At 36.7% G+C, this 25,132-nt stretch overlaps 1 protein-coding gene across 2 annotated transcripts; it reads right to left on the minus strand.

Annotated features, from left to right (window-relative positions):
* Positions 1-2,859: 2,859 nt before the first annotated feature.
* Positions 2,860-23,682, minus strand: LOC110447067 (myophilin-like). Of its 2 annotated transcripts, none has more exons than XM_021492488.1 (4): positions 23,521-23,682; positions 12,177-12,331; positions 10,773-11,007; positions 2,860-5,721 (listed from the first exon to the last, which is right to left on the minus strand). In XM_021492488.1, the coding sequence occupies exons 1-4, from the start codon at positions 23,581-23,583 to the stop codon at positions 5,536-5,538; spliced, it is 639 nt and encodes a 212-aa protein (XP_021348163.1). In that variant the 5' UTR covers positions 23,584-23,682; the 3' UTR covers positions 2,860-5,535. The 2 variants fall into 2 exon arrangements, with proteins under 2 accessions (XP_021348163.1, XP_021348162.1); XM_021492487.1 differs by lacking the exon at positions 23,521-23,682 and adding an exon at positions 18,955-19,102.
* Positions 23,683-25,132: the final 1,450 nt, after the last annotated feature.

Consider the following 25,132-nt stretch of genomic DNA (forward strand, 5'->3'; position numbering starts at 1 on the left):
AAAAAACCCCGTTCAATCCTCATTTAAACAAAGCATATCATACTCTTGAAAACAAACCGTCATTGATTAAAAAAAAAAACAACCTTACCACCTTAGTTTAACTGGATTCGTCGTGCTGGTAACGATGACAAAGTGGGGGTTACTTAAGGATTAACTTCGTGTGTAGAGCATACATTAGAAGAAAGGAACATTAAACATCACCCCAAGCTACTAGTTAGCTTACAACGATGTCATCTTAGCGAAACTGAGCGAAACTTAAATTTATATTTTTCATGTTATGGAGGTATAACACAAAAAAACGGAGTGTACTCTCATCATAAACTGCTTCGCGGTTCATTTATAGAGTACACTCCGTTTTTTTGTGTTATAGCTCCATAACATGAAAAATATATTCAAGTCAATCCTTATAATTTAATCTACTATACACATTCCCTGTGGGAATCCACTTTTATTGGTGGACTCTTTGCTCTTACAAATTATTACGCCGCTGTATAAGCCAATCAAAAGCGACGTTACAAACGGCGACGTCATTTTTTTTTTACGTTATGGGCTGATAACATAAATGTTTAAGCCAATGAAAATGCTTGTTACAAGCAAGATTAAATTATATGTATATAAAATTATAAACGATATGTCGAAGTAAAGCCGTGTAAAAACGAATGGCGTTAAAGGGAGATTAAACCGTTTTTGTATCGAGGTCTTACTTTACATAAACGAGGAACGTTATATCAATATTTTACTTTATAATGTATAATAATTTATCATATCGAGGCTCTACTTGATGTAAAGGTTGGGTATTTCATTGTAAATAACCAAGATACATACGAGATAAATTCAGAAAAGTTTTACTTTATATGAACAAGGTAAATTATGAGGTAAAAAAATTCATCAGATCAGAAAGGAAACAGTCAGGTTCCCAGATAAATAAATCGGCAATCACAGACCATGCCACACAGAAAAATCATGTGATTGACTGGTATAACTCCAAAGTATTGGACAGAGAGAGCAATCTGTTAAAGCGGCAGATAAAGGAAGCCATCTGGATACGTCGCAGTGGGCCAGTTCTAAATCGAGATGAGGAGACTCATAGACTCTCGCACATCTATGACCAAGTTTTAAACAAAGCGTAGCTGAATCGATTCATTTCGGTACATATATAACAACTATTGTACATACGTTTACAGCGTAGCCGAAAATGACATAGATTTTGTGGATAACTCGTACACATTTTACACCTTTGTGTGCATACCCTTCACGGGTCATTTGTCTGATGAAGGTGACAGTGTACATATCGTACTAGTCATCGAAACGTCACATAGAAAATTGTATTGGTTGTGCAAAAAGAACTTTTCATAATCCATACTTACCAACCTGAAGAAAATGTTTAGAAATTAGTTGTGAGTGTTTCATTGTATAGAAATGAGGGGTGTTTTACAGAATAATTACTGTATTCAGCAATTGTCATATGGCGAGGATTTTAACAAATCAATAAAAAGACAAACGATGGATAGGCGGTGCACTCTATTTTTCTATCCGAGTAAGCAAGAAGCGACTTTATATTGCATGGAAAAATACTGAAGTATTCTTGATTTAACATCGATCGATGTCTCTATACGTTCATGTAAGCTGAAAGAAGGCACAGGGACCTGAGAATTTGTTACAGCAATATTTGGACCTAAACTAAGGTGTTCAGAGTAATTTTACATGTTTAAGGGGTGTAGATCGACTTTCGGTAAAAACGACACCCCCAATGATTATGTATGAGTGTAATTTTTACCGAAAGTTGATCACTTAAAACATATAAAACTACTCTGAACACCTTATTTTATGGCCAAATACAGCTGTAAGAAATTCGCAGGTCCCTGCGGTAGAAGACACTAGAATATTACATACATGATAGCTGATTTTCCGTTATGTATTTTTTGTTTTAGTTTCGTTTCATAGTGGCTATTTATCTCTTTGTTATATTTTGTGATACGCAATTGTTCATGTTTCAGTCTTGGGAAAAGGGTGGAGTGCTTCAAAAAATTGACAAATCATTTAGACGTCTTTGCTGATATATTAGATGAGTGATACACACCAACCAACATTTGTTTGTTCGGATCCAGTGTCCATATTAGATCATATTGTCGTTATTACTTATTAGACCTATATATAATTACTTATGGTAAACGTATATACTCATGTACAAAATACACTGGACTCTCATCTTACTTATGCAGGGCGAGAAGCTTTCGATTGCCAACTCACGAGTTCGTCAGTAATATTGTAAGAGTTGTTTCCCCTTCATTGCAGCCAAAATTACTAACGAAAACTCGCTGACGAGTGTCTAAGTAATTTTGGAGCATACACGTCCATTTTTTCCCACTTGTAAAATCGGAAATTACGTTGATTACTGCAATATTGAAACAATATTTGCGAAACATCGGTTCCGCCTTGTGTGTGATTCACACTACCTCGGCGGGATCCACGGATTTTGTTCTCAGATGAAGTTGTGTTGACGAACAACAGTCTGACCGTCTATGAACGTTCGAGGCCTACGTGGGGCAGTCGACCGGTACTTCCCACAAGCAGTTGTTTTTTCTCCGGGCACTCCGGTTTTCATCCACCACCAAAATCTGGCGCGTCCTTAAATTACCATAGCTGTTTAAAGGACGTAAAGCGGCATAAACAAATAACACCATTAAAATAGTATTTCATTGAAAGTTAGTTATGTTCCGATCATTTTCCAACATTATCGCCGGCTGACTTGATGTCTCAACAGGAGAAAACAATGTTGTGCCTTCGCCTTTTCTTCAAGGAATCTTAATTATACAGTAAACATTTTAATTCAAAATATACCACAACACAAAAACAGCAACTTAAAGCATGATCCTACATGAGTAGCATTTACTATCAAATAATGTATAAATAATGAAATTTGACATCAACATACAATAAAAATCATTTCGATCACTGAAACTCTCACATTCTAAACATACAGCACACTCTTTAAAATTCTTCACGCTGTCTTTTGGATTTAACTGTATCAAACTTCATAATGATAATGACATGCAACTACGTTTTCAACTTAGCTTTTTTCTCTCTAAAAATCAACCTTGGGTTTGGTTTAGTAAATCTGAAGGTATTGGGTATTAACAAGTTAAACTGAAATATTTTCATTTTCACTTTTTGTCTTATTCAAAATAAATAATCAAACTTGAATTTTTGAAATAGAAATAGAAAAAGAAAACGGAAACACTGCAGGAGTCGAACACTGGACCTTTATATTACAAAGCCTACACAAAACTCAACAGGGGCAGTAACTCTAGGCCAGCAAATCTTATTTTCGTTGCTTCAACTTCTTTTCCGAAGGGAGAAAAAAAACTCTGATTGGAACTCTTCTTCATGATTTAAACAGATGCAGTGGTACCCTTTACCTTAAGATAATTTTTCAACATAGAATGATAATGGAAACAAGATATACACGTCCTTGGTTTCTAAACCATAAGCACCAGATATTGTGATAATATAATTATCATTTATAAAAATACAAATAAATATATCATTAGGACCCATTCGGCTAGTACAGGCATAGATTGCTGAGCTGACCCATTTGATTTTCCGATGTTAATATTTAAAATGGTCCAATTATCATACTTTGTATTTATTTATAATATGACTGAATGATCTTATGTGACTTTTATGAGGAAAAAAAATGTAAAAATAAACACATATTAAATGAACGATACATAATCAACAACAGTTTTCCCGAGTGTAAAAATTCTACAGTGCTAGATTGGGACTCGAACCCTGAACTTTAGATTGCTGCTATACTAGCACTCTAACCCGCTGAAATATCTGGGGCCGGTTTCTTTAAGCGGAACAACCAGCTTGTCTGTTTTTAAAAAGTAACATTTTCGGGCTTTGTCAGGGCTCGTCTGAAAGCAGTATCAGATTACTAGGTCCGACTTTATTTTTTATAATTGAACAACTCTGGTCCAACCGATTTAACCGTTTGGATCGCGATAAACAAAAGCGGCCCTGGTAAGCGGAAGTGTCCTGACACAACTCAATCGGGAACCGTCGGCACTTTCCGTAAACGAGAAAATACTCTCGTTTACGTAAAGTGGCGACGGCTCCCAATTGGGCTCACCTGTGCTACAGCGTTACCCAAAACGAAACAAAGGGGAAATTACTCTATGAACAAAAAACAAAAAAAAAACAAAAAAAACCCACAGTGCAGTGGGATAGGGAACCTTAATAGTTAAGGAACTTGCTATTATTGATGTCTGTGTTTTAAAGTTGAAGCATTTCTTTTTATCACTTTGTATGGATTAGAAAATGTTTCTTTAACTCATTCATCCCTACATATTGAAACTGGACTTGCCCAGTCTTTCATTTGGTAAGGTTCAAATGTGACTTTAGGGGTGATTGGGATTATTAAGTCACAATCCATCCACATTCATTGTGGGACTTTTTTTGGTGCATGTTATGAAAATTACATATAATGTGCTAAAAATACAATAATACTATTTTCGCTTGCTTGTTTGAATTGGTTGACTGATTTTAAAACAAGAAAACAAGTCAGCAAAGCGATTCATACTTTTATGGCTATAGCAAAAAAAAAATCACTGAATGACGTCATACAACATCAAAGTTTTTTTTAATAAGCAGCGCCATACAACGTCATAAGCTTACATTTGATTGGTCAATTTTTACACTTACACATGTACGCTTACGACAGTCGGGAAACTACTAGATATATGACGGAAACAACCGAGACTAAAAATAGATTTGACGGAAAGACGGGATTCGAAGACAACGGGAATGAGAAAAGGCTAGAAATGGTTTTATGAGTCCATTATTAGTAGCTATTGAAATAGAAAGTGTATCAAGGCAGTTGATATAAGGTAGAACCAAGTACTTTGGATTCTGACAATAATGGAAATAACGATATTTCTGGATGAAAAGTAGTCCCGACTTTCGTTAGTCTGAATTGGGTTTGTTTTATAGAAACTGCAAGATGCTTGATTTACATGAAAGAAATCCGATTAGGCTTGAAATCCGAAAATAAACTACTTGCAGCGTTGCCAGGGCAAATATTACCAACACTGTCGCAATTTGGTCCCAATGACAAACTTATATCCTTCATCAATACAGCTGACCTTAAACGGTTAATTCAAGGTCAAATACATATTTGGTTATGGAATGTTACACAATCCTAAGGTAATTTTTCAAGGTCATACACAAAGGTCAAACAACTGGTTATCGCTCCACAGCCGGCAATTAACATTGTCTATTGTGTACTAAATTTACATATCAAGGTCATACACAACGGTTATGTGTCGAGGTTACACACAGAGGTCACGTACTAAGGTCATTTGCCAAAGAAACATGTCAAGATCGCATGCATGCTTTGTGTTGATGTTGAACTCCAATTACACGAGCCAATTATCACACAATGGTCACGCCTCACGGTTAAACAAGAATGTCATGACATGGTTTCATGCAAAGGTCATGTGCTAGGGTCACATACAAGGTCACACATCAAGGTCAGTCTATTATCATCCTCTGTTTTCCGAAGCTGAGACCAGCCTGGGAGGCGCCGATGTTTGTACCGTACTGGAGACTAATGGTCTGTTTGCTCGCCTGAAGCTGTTCTTGGGTAAATTCCCGCTTGTTTTCCTTGGCTTTCTTTGGCCAGATATACGGCCCACTGTAGTCTTCTCTTGTTTGTGCCTGAAAACACAAGTATACATATCAGAAATTCGATTGAGATATTCTTTCCTTGTACATGCTTTGTTTAACATCCGAATATCTCAGATAGGTCAGTGATTTATCTGCCCTTTAATGTATATGCATGAAAGAAATATTATAAGTGTGAACGGGTTGTCTGTCCTTGTAAATGTCAAAATGAACAATAATTCACTTATACAAAATCCACTTCCGCACCTTACCTAGCTAGAAGTGTAGAGATATATCGTATACAGATATAAGAACTAATGTACTTCAGCTATATAATAACATCTTTTTAGAAAGGCATATTGATATATTACTGACAAGCAGTATATATAATTGACTTCATTCCATACATGTTGTCAATTGCTATTAGCGATTCTCATATATTTGGCAAAATCATCTTTTTCTTCTTTCATTTTCTATACAACAACTTAATTATAAATTCATACAAACTTTTGTGTCGGGATAAAGTGGTGAGGTTTAATCAAAGACCTGCGTATATCGGCCGGAAATGCACATTTTTGAACAAAATGAAATTCATATTCATATTCTGAGCCAAGGAAAATATTCCATTTAAAAAAAAAAATACATTGGTATCTACCAGTTTGTACACGTAGTTTGTGGGAAGATGTTGTTATCTTTGTTTACTGATTGTAAATATACATTTTAAGTAACTTATGTCTTTGACAATGCGACATTTGATTGGTTCCAGATCGCAAAATTGACCAAATACAATTGCAATGGAAGAAATGGCAAAACCCATTGAAATTTCCAAGACCCAGACAACGCAGGACAATTTTAATACTTGTCTATTTTTGTTTAGCTTTAAGATCATCATCTTTGGTTGCCAAGTAGAATATTTTGGAAACAGAATGTCTCAGTACTGGTGTGTTGGCGCTATGTAATAAATATTATCAAATTTATGAAATTACAGGTCCGTGTCCCATGAAAAAGGATTTATGACGTATACACCACATAGGGCGAGTTTCCTTGCTATATATTCTTACATCTCATACTTTTTATTCTCTCCGTAAACATTTCTTTCTTTTTTCTAACCTTACCTCTGTATGCTATTACCTTATATTTTTATTTTTTTTATATAAAACACAATATGACAGATTGACAGATGATTTAGAATTATTCTGAAATATAATGAATACTAAGTTTGTTACATATTTGAAACTCAGCTAAAGTGTGTGTGTGTGGGTATGGGTATATTGCTATGTAAAATTACTTTGCTTAAGGCAGATAGACAGTTGTATCTGGTTTTTTCTCTCTCAAAATCATCAAAGAGCTACTTTGAAGACATAGTCTTCCAATTTACCGTTACGCGGTTCATTTTTTACCCTGTGTCTTTAATCAAAGGATTACTCTGAGAGTACAAGTATGAACAATTCCATGAATATGTAGCGAATCTGGATTGGGTCGATCATCGGCCACCAGGTAGCTCAATTGGTAGAGCGTCCGTCTCGAGTTCGGTCGGTCCCGGGTTCAAACCCCGGTCTAGCCGTTACATTTTCTCTTTCTCCGGTTACAAATCTAATCAATTCGTTACGTCCACAAAGTAGCGCACACAAGGGTGTCAATTCTGTCAGGGTGAAGATATTTAGAAGAAATGCATATCCAGACTGCGCGAATGCAACGCTTAGAATTTTGGGAGATGCCAATCTCCCTATCGTTACAACAGGGAGTGGAGTGTTAGTCATACAATCCCTACCAAACATGCATTCATCAAGAAGCTGATAAATTATGATAGAAGTCTTATCGCATTACTAAAACTTTCGTATTTTATATCAACGCAGACGCTAAGGTTCTACTTACACGTACATGGAATGTCACTTCGAGGCTCTGCTAATACGTAACCGAGGCGATCTAGGTTCGACCACAGTCCGATAAGATTGTATCAAAATAGGTTACATTCCTGATATGACTCCATTGCTATGATCCGAACCGAGCGATTTGTGAATTGGGCTATTCATTAGTAAAATTTTATCTAAATTGCTCGGGAGGTTTCGATAAGTGAACTTACCGATATATATACGCTTGTTGTGAGTCATTAGGGAAACAGCCCCCATTGTCAGCAGTTTGTATAGATTATTTCTGATGTTAATAGGTACAGTTACATACTAAAATACCGTATTAAATGTATTTACATTCCAGACAACAATGTAATTAGTAATACCAGGCCTGTCTCGAATTGATATTTCAATAAATTCGTATATTACAGCAATACGAAAGCCAATGCTAGGCTTCTATGTATACCATCATGTGAAGCTGTCAGTGTGTTACACGTATGGCAAAACTAAGTACATTTGTAGCAATTGGGTTTACAGGAATTTCGCAAAATTAGAAAGTAGTGAGGTCATGATTTCCTTTCTACCCCCCAAAGGAAACTTTCTCCCTTTTAGTAATTTTACAATTGAGTTTTCCTCGTTATTTTTTTTTCTTTTAAAAACCTCCTATATTAATCTCGCGGTGAAAAGAATCAATCAGAAATCATTCGGTAATTTCCGTCATAGTTTGAATTTGACGTCACGCCACGAGTGCATTCGGCTAACCTCGGCTGATTCCGGTACCCTTCATTTGATGTAGGTACGGAATCTGCGGACTTGTGACGAGTGGCCACGAGTGGTTCCGAATACTTGAAACAGTGTGACGGTAAGACCGAACAGTTTCGGATTGAATGCGTATGTGAAATAGTTCTACCCGTCATAACTCGGCAAATTCCGTACCTTCATGAATCAATTGATGAATGATACCGGAATTAGCCGAGGTTCGCCGATTGGAAAAGTTCTTGCTGCTGCTGTTTTATAACAACACTTTTGGTTGGTGGGTGTATCTGGAAAGTTAAATATACATATACGAATCATCAGAGATTACTTATATAGATATCAATCAAGGAACTCGTGCGATCGTGTAACGAAATATCCAAATACCATTGTGACATTGCACATTTTGCACGAAATTTTGGAAAACGTATACATGTGGGTCAATAATTTAAAACCCAGAAAACGTGAGCTGTTTTAAACCAACAATTGATCATTTATTAAAAGGCCGATAATAAATAGGGGAAAATTGCAAAAAAAATGTGTTTCAGGTTTTATCTATTTATCAAACCTATTTTCTCTACCAACTTTAGCTGTTTGTGTGTAACATGTTTCACATACGGGTGATGAATACTATGCAATATCACCAATATATTGCATTATCCGTTTATCAATATATATTGTAATATGATTTTGAAATGGCAATATATTGCAATAATGTTTTGAACTTAATTCTTTTTGTTTTTGTTTAATCGCAGTTATGAAATGATTTCGCAGAAATAATATTGAAATCGAATTAAGCTTATTTTTGCTTCAAAATCTTCCAATCTGAATAATATCATAGCTTGACCTACGCTCCGCACACTCTGCTATACGTAAATTGTAGGGAGTAAACGGAGCGTATATTAAGATAGGGTTTTAATCAGATTGAAAATCTTCCAATTTTAATATTTTTCAATTTATCATTGAAATGTTCATACTTTATGCGTATTTTTCGTTTCTTCCATGGAAAACGTTTAATACAGCACTGGATTTTTTATGGAAACAATGTATTGTGATATCTACATATATATTGCAATATTCCCTTAAATATTGCAATATATTGCAATATGGATATTGCTTGCAATACCCACCAACACTATCACCTACTGATTCCTGTTGGAATTTATCACAACAAAAAAACAAGTCAAGCATCTAAAGTATTCACTTGACAGCGATGATCTCTTAAACCAGAATAAAATGCTTTGTGTGGATTAATAAATATGACGTTTTTTAAGGATCTCTGTACAACTACCAAATCTGTTACTATCCATTATAAATTGTTTCGTCCTACTGATTATAGCTAAAATAAATAATATCTGAAAAGAAAGCCTTCTGGGTCACTTAATAAAATCAACAAAAGGGGTCTACATGTTCCTGTAAAAATATAACGAGGTATGCCTCCTAATACTACTAATAATACAGATTCGAGGTTCTTAGAAGGTCATCTCAAAGCGGTTCACAAATTATTATCCTTGGTTATAGGGCCTTTGCAACCAGCCAATATCTTTCTGAACTCCCTGGGGAGCATACAGCCGGAGCTGCCATTTCGGCACTAACAGCTAGCATTCAACAATTCTAGCGCTGCCCAACCACGTACTCATTTACAGCTGAGTAGACTGGAACAAGCGGAGTAAAGTATCTTGCTCAAAGATACAACACAATACCGCGCCGTGACTCGAACCCGCAACCCTGAATTGATACTATAATTGTCATACTACAAATAATTAATTCAAAACAAATAGAAAAATAGGTAACTGAAGTAATCCAATCAACATAAACACACACTGCTTCATTCGTCGTGGAATCTTTCGTTGTAAACTTTATTTCGTTCTGAATACACACATTTACACTTCAATTAACATCAGATGTTTTACAGTGTAATTATGTTAAATTAAGGAATCTTTTGGGACAGTTTTGGTGCAGAATAAATCAACATATGTGTTCATGTAATGTCTACATGGACTGTGTAACCACAATTTTCACTGATGTGCAATATTCTATGATTTTGTCGCAATTTCCATTTTCAGGGGAACTAATAGAATCTCTGATCCACTTGGAGGTGAGATAGGGGTATCTCAATCCGACGGGGAAAGATTCTTAAGTTGCAAACACCAGGCTCTATTAAGCCTTTTGCAACTTAAGAATCTTTCCCCGAAGTTTAAGATTCCCAAACTCACCTCAAGGGGGTGAATGATTCTTTTTTTCTTTCTCATTCATCAATTGTGTATCATATACATAATGTAATGTTAACGTTACAGGCTAAAAATATTGTTGGCGTGACGTCATACAATTGTTATGAAATTAAAATTCAAAATGACAAAAATTAAAAGATCGAAGAAGAAATCAAGTTAATAAACCAATAAATAAAGCTGACAGGCTTAGAGGGTTGTTTTCAAGATCTCTAGAACCACTGCTCGAGGGCCAAAGACTTGATAAATTGAAAAGACTACAAATTATACAAACCTGGATCCCAATAGCCCTGATACACGTACACACTTGGACGAGGTTGGTCTTTTCATATAGATAGTCCGTTTGAAATGAACTTGTACACGTAATTCCATATTCCCGAACCTTTTCCAGAAATATCCCAATTCTTTCCCGGGAGCGAGCAGAGGCAAAAGCTACAGTGTTCGTGGGTTGGAATGCTTTGGTGGAAAAGTCTAGTTTCCGGTCATCTGGCATGAGTGTATCCATAAATCTGCAAAGGCAAAAGTGAACAGAGAGCAACATGTAAAACATCATTAATAGATCTTCAAAACTGTTGCAAAGTTCTAGGTTAATGCATTCAGAGTGTTTTATATAGTTATAGAATGGGCACAAGGGAAATAGTCATTTTACTGTCTCTGAAATGTAAACTATGTCCCCCTGGCCTACACGAAGGAAATAGTTGTCTTGAAGGGATGCTAACGTGACTAATACAAGAAAACTGAAATTACATACTGTAACTATCTAAATATGTACATACCAATGCTTTTTTCAAAGAGAAATATTCTAAAGGAAAAGCACCTTTGGAAGCCTAGTGCTTTCCCTATCGTCTGAAATACTGTATCAATCGATCAGTAACACACCTTTGATTAGCTCCACCCATCGCTCATATGATTGGCTACGTCCATGTTGCGCAATGACATGATGTGGGAGGGGCGATTGGCATGTGATCTCAGCGATTGTTTTGACTGGGCTTTTTTTATAGGGAAATAGTCCTTAAGCTATAGTCGGGTAAGTGAGCTATTTCCCCATGACATAATACCAATCCGTTGTTTTAGAAAATTACATTTACATATGTATTGTCGTTTTATCATTTAACAGGGACAAACATTCAAATTCATATTTATAACAGAAGCTGTGAACCGCTTACATTTTCACGCTTCGCCTGAAAATCAAAACAACTTTGCGAATTTCCCGGTACTTGATAGCGTACTACATTAATGTAACAAACATTTTCAAAGTAATCACCAGAAATGTGAAGAAACGAATGTATTTATAAAGATGATATCATGACGATTTTGTTAGTATGACTATACAAATAACTTCATTCAATACGGTTGCCAATTTGAACAAGTAACTGATCAGGTAATTGGTTATCACGGAAATTTTGGTTACTCATGCAGAGAGGATTAAAATGGATAAATATACAGAAAGTGTGATGATAAGAGTGAACTCATCTTAGCACTACTACAAATAAAGATCACTCCCTGTTCAATATCATTACAATTAATGATTACTCCCTAAACTGGATGTAACATTATTTCCTTTTTGTTTGTGTAACGGTGAATGAAACGCAAAAGCTGTTTTCTCTTTTGGGCTTCACTCCTTACAAATAAAAAAGAGAAAATAAGATGTTTTGATTTAGGATATTTTCACAAATACCTGCACAGGACGGTTCCATCTTTAAGCACGTTATAGAAGAAGTTCATCATAAGTTTTTTATCTTCGTGACATTCGATCTTGAGGTCCATGCCAGTTAACGTCTGTATCCACTCTAAACACTTCTGGGCCTCCCGGCAGTCGAATGTGGCATCTATCTGAAACCACGGAAACATATGAATTAGGTCAAGGTCGCTTCTACTTTACCATGACAGTGTAAAAAAAGTCCAAATCATGTCGACCTGAAATCATAGACTTATAGATAGGGTCAATGCTCGTCTGGGTATCGGGGAAAATGAAAGCAAACCAAGAAAGTCAATGTTTCTATCCGGAAACGTGCAAATTAGTTAGAAATTCTGTTTATGTGAAATTTTCAAAAAAGGTCAAGGACGTATACATACGGATATAAGTGGCAGAATGGCACGAGCTGTTTTGTACTAATCTTTAAAGCCATTCAAACCATTCAATTTTTAATTAACACAGGGTTGTTTGCGACGTAAGTCATGTGACTTTTTGGACTCGTTTTTTTATTCACCTTATGATACCGTATTGCCCTCTTTTCACCTCGATAAACCGTTTTACCATCTATTCACCTCAATATACCGTAATGCACTCTATTCACCTCAAGATACCGTATTGCCCTCTATTCACCTCAATATACCGTATTGCCCTCGATTCACCTCAAGATACCATATTGCCCTCTATTCACCTCAAGATACCGCATTTCCCTCTATTCACCTCAAGATACCGCATTTCCCTCTATTCACCTCAAGATACCGTATGACCCTTTATTCACCTCAAGATCCCGTATGTCCCTTTATTCACCTCAAGATACCGTATGTCCCTTTATTCACCTCAAGATACCGTATTGCCCTCTATTCCCCTCAAGATACCGTATTGCCCTCTATTCCCCTCAAGATACCGTATTGCCCTCTATTCCCCTCAAGATACCGTATTGCCCTCTATTCCCCTCAAGATACCGTATTGCCCTCTATTCCCCTCAAGATACCGTATTGCCCTCTATTCCCCTCAAGATACCGTATTGCCCTCTATTCACCTCAAGATACCGTATTGCCCTCTATTCACCTCAAGATACCGTAAGTCCCTTTATTCACCTCAAGATACCGTATTGCCCTCTTTTCACCTCAATATACCGTATTGCCCTCTATTCACCTCAATATACCGTATTGCCCTCTATTCCCCTCAAGATACCGTATTGCCCTCTATTCACCTCAAGATATCGTATTCCCCTCTATTCACCACAAGATACCGTATGTCCCTTGATTCACCTCAAGATACCGTATTGCACTCTATTCACCTCAATATACCGTATTGCCCTCGATTCACCTCAAGATACCATATTGCCCTCTATTCACCTCAAGATACGGCATTGCCCTCTATTCACCTCAAGATACCGCATTTCCCTCTATTCACCTCAAGATACCGCATTTCCCCCTATTTACCTCAATATACCGTTTTGCCCCCTATTCACCTCAAGATACCGCATTTCACTCTATTCACCTCAAGATACCGTATGTCCCTTCATTCCCCTCAATATACCGTATTGCCTTCTTCTCACCTCAAGTTACCGTATTGCCCTCTATTCACCTCAAGATACTGTATTGCACTCTATTCACCACAAGATACCGTATTGCCCTTTATTCACCACAAGATACCGTATTGCCCTCTATTCACCTCAAGATACCGCATTTCCCTCTATTCACCTCAAGATACCGTATGTCCCTTCATTCACCTCAATATACCGTATTGCCTTCTTCTCACCTCAAGTTACCGTATTGCCCTCTATTCACCTCAAGATACTGTATTGCACTCTATTCACCTCAATATACCGTATTGCCCTCTATTCACCTCAAGATATCGTATTGCCCTCTATTCACCACAAGATACCGTATTGCACTCTATTCACCTCAATATACCGTATTGCCCACTTTTCACCTCAAGATACCGTATTGCACTCTATTCACCTCAAGATATCGTATTGGCCTCTATTCACCTTAAGATACCTCATTTCCCTCTATTCACCTCAAGATACCGTATTGCACTCTATTCACCACAAGATACCGTATTGCCCTCTATTCACCTCAAGATACTGTATTGCACTCTATTCACCACAAGATACCGTATTGCCCTCTATTCACCTCAAGATACCGTATTGCACTCTATTCACCTCAAGATACCGCATTTCCCCCTATTCACCTCAATATACCGTTTTGCCCCCTATTCACCTCAAGATACCGCATTTCCCTCTATTCACCTCAAGATATCGTATTGCCCTCTATTCACATTAAGATACCGCATTTCCCTCTATTCCCCTCAAGATATCGTATTGCCCTCTATTCACCACAAGATACCGCATTTCCCCCTATTTACCTCAATATACCGTTTTGCCCCCTATTCACCTCAAGATACCGCATTTCACTCTATTCACCTCAAGATACCGTATGTCATTATTATTCACCTCAAGATACCGTTTTGCACTCTTTCCACCTCAATATACCGTCTTTCCCTCTATTCACCTCAAGATACCGTATGTCACTTCATTCACCTCAAGATACCGTATGTTCCTTCATTCCCCTCAAGATACCGTATGTTCCTCCATTCACCTCAAGATACCGTATGTTCCTCCATTCACCTCAAGATACCGTATTGCCCTCTACTCACCTCAAGATATCGTATTGCCCTCTATTCACCACAAGATACCGTATGTCCCTCTATTCACCTCAAGATATCGAAAGGCACCATAACGTGTGATCCTTTGTTCACCTCTGTATACCGTATGCTCTCTTCAAGCGTCTAACGCAATGTCTTTAGGTCGTTTAGGACTTTTAATTCAAAGTAATATGAATTAGAAAGGAAAAGACAAAATTCTTGAAAATGTTACAAATTGATTGGGAAGCATCTTTACGAATACGATATAGTGTTTTGGTATGTATTATGTTGGTGCCGGGATAGCCCGAGTTTCCTCTGGCCCCGACACCAGACATTTTGATATTTTGACAGATAGATGTCGGGTGTGGGACACAGCAATACCGATATTGGAAATGTTGGACAGTAACTCGCGTCTTCTGTTTTTTTTAGTATTTATTATTGTTTTTTAATTGTAACATTTTTATGAAATAAGAAAATAATGTACTAGTCAGGTACCCAATTAAGAAATGTCAAAGGTCACATCCTAAGACTAGTCATTGGTCAGTCTACAGTCATGTGTCAAAACATGCACCAATACGTAACACACACAAAACATGACGTGTATATAATATAAAGCTGGCTAGACTCATAAAAGATTTAAACAATTACATTTATCCTGATTTTATTTTATACCTACAGGATATATTTACCTATATTATTATTACTAAGTACACAAAATGTTTATGTATTTTGTATTGAGTTATTGTCTCATGGTGACTGTTTGTTTTCTGTTTTATGTTGTGATATGTAAAATTTTCATGTTCCTGTCTTGATAAAGGGGCAGATCGCCCTGAAATTTTCCTTGTCTGGACTGTCGTTATTACTTCTTTGCCCATATATTTCTATGTAATATATTCTAATTTATAAATTCTACCCTGTAACACTGCGATTTTAATTTCGGTATATTGTTTTGGTATTATCAACACTATTTTTTTCAAATATTAATTTCCTGTCCCGGGTGAACGAAATCTGTACATTTTTAACAGTGAAACTCCCTTTCTACAAACTACAAATGTCGTCTAATACTGACTCCGGGTCAAGGGTTTTTATTGATTTATTAGTCTGTTGTGAAAGTAGCCATAAGTGAGGTATTTAATCCTTTAACAAAGTATTTTACGAGATAAAAATGGCGACAGGGAGCACTTAACTGTTCAACAGTGTCGGGGGATCTATAGCGCACACAATGTTACAATTGTCATTTCGGCGATAATATAATGTCGTCTTGTTATAAAAGGGATGTTGTGATTCGTAAAACTCTACCAAGTATCAGACACGGCGTCTTGATATTTAAGAACTTAGATTCTGGGCGTGAAACACAATGCGGACTTAATGTGGTCATATAAACATGGCATTTCGATAGTCACTTCCGGTTCATGAGTCCTGTCACGTTTAAAAGTGACTTGGTCTATCCACAGGGACCTGAGAGTTTGTTTCAGCTATATTTGGACCTAAACTAAGGTGGTCAGAGTAATTTTACATGTTTTAGGGATTTAGATCGACTATCGAGTAAAATTGCCATCACGAATGATTATTTATACCGAAATTCGATCTAATTAAAACCCCAAAAACATATTAAATTACTCTGAACACCCTAGTTTAGACATGTCACGATATCATGATAATTTGGGGTAGCCTTTTTTTTTTTTTTTACCGAAAGTCGATCTAAACTCTAATTTAGGTCCAAATATAGATGTAACAAGTTCTCAGGTCCCTGTGGGTCTATCTATATACTATATTACAACTGTCATTAGCTACATCTCTGCAATAAGTTATCAAGCTTTGCAGCTTCATGAAGATATGGCTGCAGTACAGAACATTCTCGTGCCGGAAACGCCACCATGCTGGTTTCGTGGATGTACTGGTTCAGTTTTGGTGGTTTAAAAAAAGCCCATATTTCTCTTTAACAATATCCTAATCCGGACATCTGACGGGCCCGAATTCCTGAAACCGTTCTTGTACTAAAAGATCATGGCATCAAGCCCTGTTTCGTTTGCTCTCCCCTTTACTTATGAAATCCTTTATACATTTTCCCTCAGTTCATCGCCAAATTTTCTCTGGGCAAATGGTGGCAGTATAACGATGTTTTACTGTCGATATATCGGCCATCTAGCTGCGAAAACGAAGCATCTGACGACGAGACATTTTTTATATACTGTGTCGTCAGGCAGAGGAGGCCGGGTATATATATATAATGCCGTACTATCAGGCATCGTATGATTGTGTATTCAACTTATAACGCATCTTTGTATTATATAGGTAGGTTACCTATGTACAGGTAAGCACTATCATACAGGTACGTACTGCAACAGCTGTAGAACCTACACAGGTGTTCCTTATATCCTTATGTGACGGAGAACAAAGCACCACGTGACCTTGAATACCTGGTCAACTTAAAACCTAGCGTACCCCATCTTCTGTATCACAGTTACAATGTACATGGATACAAATTTGCACCTGTGCTGTACCTGGCTACCGAAACACGTTTCCGTCACAAACTTACTAATGTAAACAAGACTCTATTGCGAATTAAAGTTTAGTCAACTTAATGAAATTGAATTCAAATTCAAAATATGATTTAAATTATGACATAAAATCAGACCTATTTTGTGATATATGTTTTTAATTGTCGTTGTCAACAACTACACATTTAATTCATTTTCGTAAAACGTTTACATAATTTCGAAAAATATTCCTAATAACAAAAAAAAACAACGTTTTGTTGAAAGGAAGCTAGCTAAACTTTTTGAGTAACTGGGTCTCCATGTCAGGAAAGTTATTCGAAACTGGTTACCCAAAACAGTGGTCATCTAGTAGCATAGTTGACGTTCTATGAATTTAATTTATGTTATACACATTTTATACAAATTATTTATCTACCGGTTTTAACAAGTTGAAAAGTTTTAATAAAACTTTAATGACTTTGGTACGGTAGTCTAAACTCTAAATACCCCGTGCTTACAAATTTCTGAATACTTGTCATGTATATATACCAGACTTTTTTTTTTAAAAGTTTATCAAACAGTAGTTGACATTCGAATGAAAATTGAAAATACCACCACAGCACATTCACAAGCAATTCAACATAATACTATTTGCAATGCAGTGATATTATTATACAAAAGGTCGTTTCTATCTTTTATTTTCTGATTGAGAGTTTTTCAGAAGATTTGTAAAGGTCTGGTTTGATATCCACAAAGCATAGTCAGCTTAAGATGTTTTATCTTCACATTGATATTTGTTTTTCCCTTTTTTTTTTTTTTTTTTTTTTTTACAAATATCGACAATAATGTTACAGACGAGTGTGTCGTCACAATGCAAGAAATAAAATAGTTACATGATTGTATTTGTGCATTTATGATAAAATATATATATTGAAGTTGACTCGCATGTAGTTAGTTTAGCTGATGGAATTTAGAAACAGATCCTGTCTGTCAAATTACAACACATGTATTCTCATACAATCGGCGTAATGGTATTTAGAACGACAACAGTCATTCTGTCAACAAACGGTGGAGCCAGACGATATATATATATGTGTGTGTGAATGATTTAAAAACTGGTAAAAAAACACAGAAAAAAAAGTTGCTTGGGCGTTTACATATAGACTTTAGAACCACAATTATAGACTTCGTATTTTTGTATAGCTATTAAGTTACAAGATCGGAGTTCGTTATATGTTTATTAAGATGACTTGAATCAGGGACAGTATATCCATACGTCCCTGCTTGAATGCATGTTGTTGTACCATATAGCACTGGTTCAAACAGCTACACAAGTCTTTATATCTATTGTGTGCGGCATACTTGACATAGTTTTTACGCTACCAGCACGGAATAGCTTGTATATCGATCTTGGCTCAACCCCATAAACAAGTCAGACACATTCTATACATATGTGAATATATACTACAGAAATTAGACGTTCTCTGTATAATTAAACGTGCGCCAGTGGTCACCGCACGTGAACTGACCGCGTGAACACACGCAATCGATATACAGCTATGAACGTTTTCTCTAATCACACACTTGTAGTTTTGTTTTCTCGACGGTTTCCCCTACCCCCCCGGGCTTACCTTGGCCTGGGCCTCCCGAGCTAATCCCGACTTTGGGGCCCGATAGTGTGCCATAGTAAGTCCTGTTCTTTTTGCCAAACTCTGTCGGACAAGTGTGTTGACACCTCGCGTTCGGCTGCTGATTTGCATATCACGTGACGTATTTGATACGGGATATCGTGTACGTGTGTGTATACGGGAATGGAAGAGACAACATAATGTTCCAATGACACGCATATACAGCGATAAAGAATCACAGACCCAGGCAAAGGTGCACGCATGGAGACCACTGCTGGATTAGATAGACTCAATTGGGATTTTTTGAAAATCGGAACAACTTTGTAAGTATTTGTGCATAATATAGAAATTCTTAATTCTGAATGCTTAAAAAAAAAGAGAGGAAAAATACCCTCCAGAAACCCCCTCCACAGATCCGTCACAATGGAGACAGTGTTATCTTTGACCACTAGTTAAATAGCAATAATATGGATCTATTATTCCTTTAGTGACCAGCGCGTCCGGAATGTGATGGACACTGGCCGTTGTGATGGAATAACAGGAGTCACATAATCTGTGAACCGGTAGATATCCCGGAGTGGTAAATACTCCCACAAGACCCTATGTCAAAGCTGACTGAAATGTATCGTATTGTGATATCAATACCCTGTGTCAAAGCTGACTGAAATGTATCGTATTGTGATATCAAGACCCTGTGTAAAAGCTGACTGAAATGTATCATATTGTGATATCAATACCCTTTGTCAAAGCTGACTGAAATGTATCATATTGTGATATCAAGACCCTGTGTAAAAGCTGACTGAAATGTATCATATTGTGATATCAATACCCTTTGTCAAAGCTGACTGAAATGTATCATATTGTGATATCAAGACCCTGTGTCAAAGCTGACTGAAATGTATCATATTGTGATATCAATACCCTTTGTCAAAGCTGACTGAAATGTATCATATTGTGATATCAAGACCCTGTGTCAAAGCTGACTGAAATGTATCATATTGTGATATCAATACCCTTTGTCAAAGCTGACTGAAATGTATCGTATTGTGATATCAATACCCTTTGTCAAAGCTGACTGAAATGTATCATATTGTGATATCAAGACCCTGTGTCAAAGCTGACTGAAATGTATCATATTGTGATATCAAGACCCTGTGTCAAAGCTGACTGAAATGTATCATATTGTGATATCAAGACCCTGTGTCAAAGCTGACTGAAATGTATCATATTGTGATATCAAGACCCTGTGTCAAAGCTGACTGAAATGTATCATATTGTGATATCAAGACCCTGTGTCAAAGCTGACTGAAATGTATCGTATTGTGATATCAATACCCTGTGTCAAAGCTGACTGAAATGTATCGTATTGTGATATCAAGACCCTGTGTCAAAGCTGACTGAAATGTATCATATTGTGATATCAAGACCCTGTGTCAAAGCTGACTGAAATGTATCATATTGTGATATCAAGACCCTGTGTCAAAGCTGACTGAAATGTATCATATTGTGATATCAAGACCCTGTGTCAAAGCTGACTGAAATGTATCATATTGTGATATCAAGACCCTGTGTCAAAGCTGACTGAAATGTATCATATTGTGATATCAAGACCCTGTGTCAAAGCTGACTGAAATGTATCATATTGTGATATCAAGACCCTGTGTCAAAGCTGACTGAAATGTATCGTATTGTGATATCAAGACCCTGTGTCAAAGCTGACTGAAATGTATCCTATTGTGATATCAAGAACCTGTGTCAAAGCTGACTGAAATTATCCTATAATATCATGAAATGAATTAAGAAGTGCATCATACACTGAATTTTGACAATGTTTTAATGTACAAAGACACAACACGACAATTAACTATTCACTCAGCAATAAAACATGTATAAATGAAACAGTGACTTTCATTAGGCAATAAATTAATTATAAAGAAAGATCTCTGACCCCCCCCCCTTTCATGAGTTAAAAAAATAGAATTAATGAAGTGAAAATGTAGGAAATTTATGGCGAAAAATACAGGTTGGTTTTAGACTTCATTCAATATTTTATTTTGCTCATTTATTTGAATAAATCAGTTAAAATTTTCTGTATATTTTAAAGTCAAACACAAAATCTCCGTCCTATTTCTTTCATATTAAATGCAGCCTAAAATATATAGTTAAGCTGCCTCCATCTCTTAGATAAAATTCGTCAGATATTTGAAATTGACACACTAATCATCAAGCAGTGTCATTTCGTATACAAAATTGTACGTTTGATTAATTTTTTTTGAGAGAGAACCGGCAATTGTTACCAATTTCTGTCCAAAAATAAAATGACGATTTAAAATGATGTTTCATAAAATATTGAAAGTTTCTGGAACTATTAACTAATTTTCAAATCACAATTACAACAAAAAGTACAAGAACATACAACAAATACAAACAAAGCATTTCTTAATTAAGATAGAAGAGTCATTCCCCTTGGAGAAGACAGGTCGGTCCAGGCCTAAGTTAGCAACACAGGTACATATTACCTGGTAATTAGCTACGGTGTGTAAGTTTGGACCTATCTTACAAATAGGGAGTAATATAAGTTATTTTTAGAGATTTTAAAGAATAACACTCAGTAGAAATGCTAACCTTCGTTGACAAGATGCATTTTTACCTAATGGTGTTTCTAAATTATAAAACCCACAGGGACCTGAGAACTTGTTACAGCTATATTATTTTATATATGTAGTATATATAATCTTCGGTAATGCATTTTTACTGAAGGTCAATCTAACCCCCTAAAACATGTAAAATTACTCTAAATAATAATAGTCCAAATATAGCTGTAATAATTTCTCAGGTCCCTGTGCTTAAACAGGCTAATGATCAATACACCAAATGTTTCCAATTTTCAGGTCCCTGTGGTCAACATCAGTAACTCTGAATTAGGTCTGAGTTCATCTCTACAGTAATTAAGATCAGCCATGCGCGGCACTAAAACTATGCATTAAAGTCAGGATACCGTGCGCAGGCGTACATCATTTCTGATACATAACATCAACCTAGAAAATACAACAAGGGACTGAAACATGGCGTAATGTGTAGAGGGGCTGCCCGACCCCCCCCNCCGTTATCAAAATTGTGTACATGTCCTTGTTAAACCAAACAAAGGGTTATAAAAAAGATCGCATAAATTTGTTGTTTACAGAGAATGCTCTTTAGAAGTAAAGTTGAAACAGATTTTCAAAATCGTAAAAACCTGAATAGGAGAGTTTTCTAAAATAATCATTCTCAATGCAATGTGATGGATGTCAGAAAATGTTACATTTTTCGAGACTCTCTGTAACATTGTTTTTTGAGATATATCGTGTAAAAATATATCTTCTCAAGTTAAACTCAACGCCCGTTACCTATTCATTCTCCCCGCGGTCTTTGCTGGTATTTCAAACTGGCCTAACGTTACGTTAAAGGACCGGGTGAGTTGTTCATATTCAGTGACGGAGACCTTTATTGTGTAGCAACGTCTCGCGCTAACTTAAGAAACAAACACTTATCTCATGGGGAAAAATCTCGATAGTCCGCACATTTTGGTTTCCTTAATAGATTTTCAGAATAACGAGTGTTTCGCTTAAAGAAAAGGAAATGACATTTGTAAACAAACTACTTTAAAAATTGAAATTTTTACGGTGTGGAAATTTTCGCTAATGTCACGTTTACTTTAAGTCACCGCGAAAATATACGCTCGCGGAAATTAGAAGTACAAGGGTCTCGCGCCCGCATCATACATCAACTCTGAAGAAAAAGACACATTTCGACACAATCGATATATATATATACATGTATTGTTTCAGCATTGTCAAAACTAAAATGGCATCACCACTAATATCATGATAGTCGGAACGTAGAAATTTGACACCACAAAAAAACAGTAAATAAAGGTAATATCCGGAGTTTTTTCGTACGTATAAACGGTTACGACTGTTTAATTATCCTGCAAATTTGAAATTTAATGTGTGCATTGAGAAAATACAGATCACATCAAATATCTAATTGTCAATACACCGACTCACATGTTTAAAAGTCGATGTGAAACATTTTAGCGTGTCTAAACAGTTCGCCAATTACTGTAAAACCAGTTTTGCCTGTGACGTCGAGTCGAAAGTTTCACAAACTAGCCAAACCAGAAATGTGGACGATTGCGTTCACACGCGTTAGCTAGAAGCACAAACGTGTTTTTTTACGTCTCTGCTAGAACGCATCTTTACATCAACTGATATATTTAAATCATGAAACATTTAATGAACAAAGATTATTAACATCAGTAAATAACAGTTTTTAAATACATTTCAATTTATATTGAAGAGATTGACTCCAAAGAGGTGTCAGTGTGTGGTCGCTTCCGGTATAGGCTATTAACACTGAATGTCGATTGCAATCGGTTTCCAAAGGAAATTTACATGTGTGTATTGTATGTATTCTAACTGAGCACTTTTGTTTGAGAGTTCACCTGCACCGAATACATTGTTTTGTCTACTGTATCTTAACGCAAAAGCCACGACTGTCTGGGTCGTGAAAAAACGAAGTATTACCTACCTTTCTTTCCTCGTCCCTGGCTAGTCCGGACTTGGGGGCTCGGAGGGTAGCCATACTGATCATGTGAATGGCAGGTACTATACCCACGTTTGACAGATCATTCACTCGTGTCGTTCGCTGGGTAAATTTTCATCAAGTCACGCGCTCCTGACTGAGGTAATTACGACACAGGTACATGTTCACGTATAGGGGAATGCCATAAAACAGGTGTGCTTTCTGCTAAAACGAGTAAATGTAGACGACAATTGTGTGTATATATTGTTATATGTGTGTAGAAATTTCATGAGCCACATCATTTTCCTTTCGTGTATATACATTTAATTTTCTTGTTTGTACTGCAAACGATCCATTTCTTTGGAATATTTTTCCTCGAATTTATCAATAACAAAGGTATGTCGATTTAGTCTGTGTGAATTCGCTGTTGAGTCTTTCACAAAAAATCAAGTCACTTACAGTTTTCACAAATGATGTAAAGCGCATATAATTATGCTAGTTATCGTATTGTTGGCTTAGTACATATATTGTGCGATTGATGCAGCCATTTTGTTAGTTATTGGTCAAAATATACAGCTCAGTCCATCCTCGTAACTCCAGTGCAGAGAGCGAAAGTGAGCGAAAGTGAGCGCGAAAGTGAAAGAAAGTGAGCGTAAACCCTTGCAGTATCGAGGATGACCGCTCGATTACGTGTAATCATATATATATATATGCATGCCAATAACCGCGGGCGCAAACCCAGTTTCCCCAGCAGCGGATTATGCATGGAGTGATGTTTGGTTTTGTTTGGTTGTGTTTAATGTCATATTTTAAAACAATTATGGTCATTTAAGGACGCGCCATGTTTTGGTGGTGGAGGAAAACCGGAGTACTTCTACCGTTACGCGGCCGCGCGATTGTTTTGTGTACATCAAACGATCAAACTGGTTAACCTGTATTATCGAACCGTATTGTTTAAATTCCGTCTTTGCGTATTGCAGAGTTATCTTCCCCTGAGAGCAGGTATGGATTGTTACGTCATTGGTTTGTGTGAGAAAATTACGTCGTTTTCTCAAAAATTGATGACGTTACTCTCACATACAAATGGCGTAACAATCCATACCAGCTCTCAAGAGAAGATAACTCTGCAATACGCAAAGACGGAATATGGCGCGTACAGAGCCTTTGATTTCGTACATCTTTCACGGGTGCAAAAAACGCAACCACTGGAATTTCAAGAATGAGAGAAGGAATAAAAATACCTCAAATCATTTTCAACGGGTACAGCAGATGAATATTTGTTTCTTGCATGTTCTTTTGAACATCAGTCTAGGGGGCCGCGGTGGCCGAGTGCTTAAGACGTCTAACCGTCTACAATCACTATCCCTCCACCACTGGGTCGCGGGTTCGAGGCCTACGTGGGGCATGCAGTCACCAGGTACATGTACTCTCCGCAGCTCAGTGGCTTTTCTTCGTGTTCTCAGGTGTTCCGTATCGCAATATCGATGAGTATATCTTTAACCAAATTATTGTTTTTTCTGTATTATTGAAAGAGAAAGAATAGCTGTTGTTAAAGCAACACAATCAGATGTGCATTAAGGTTAAAGGCACTTAATTATGCATCGGTTATAACCGCAAA

The sequence above is a fragment of the Mizuhopecten yessoensis genome, unplaced genomic scaffold, assembly GCF_002113885.1.
Source record: "Mizuhopecten yessoensis strain PY_sf001 unplaced genomic scaffold, ASM211388v2 scaffold3139, whole genome shotgun sequence".
NCBI lineage: Eukaryota > Metazoa > Mollusca > Bivalvia > Pectinida > Pectinidae > Mizuhopecten > Mizuhopecten yessoensis.

Coding starts and splice junctions, on each gene's coding strand:
- LOC110447067 (XM_021492487.1), bottom strand. CDS start 19,083: ATGCAAATCAGCAGCCGAACGCGAGGTGTCAACACACTTGTCCGACAG. Junction 12,332..18,954: donor CTCGGGAGGCCCAGGCCAAG/GTAAGCCCGGGG, acceptor CCGTGGTTTCAG/ATAGATGCCACATTCGACTG. Junction 11,008..12,176: donor GATGGAACCGTCCTGTGCAG/GTATTTGTGAAA, acceptor TTGCCTTTGCAG/ATTTATGGATACACTCATGC.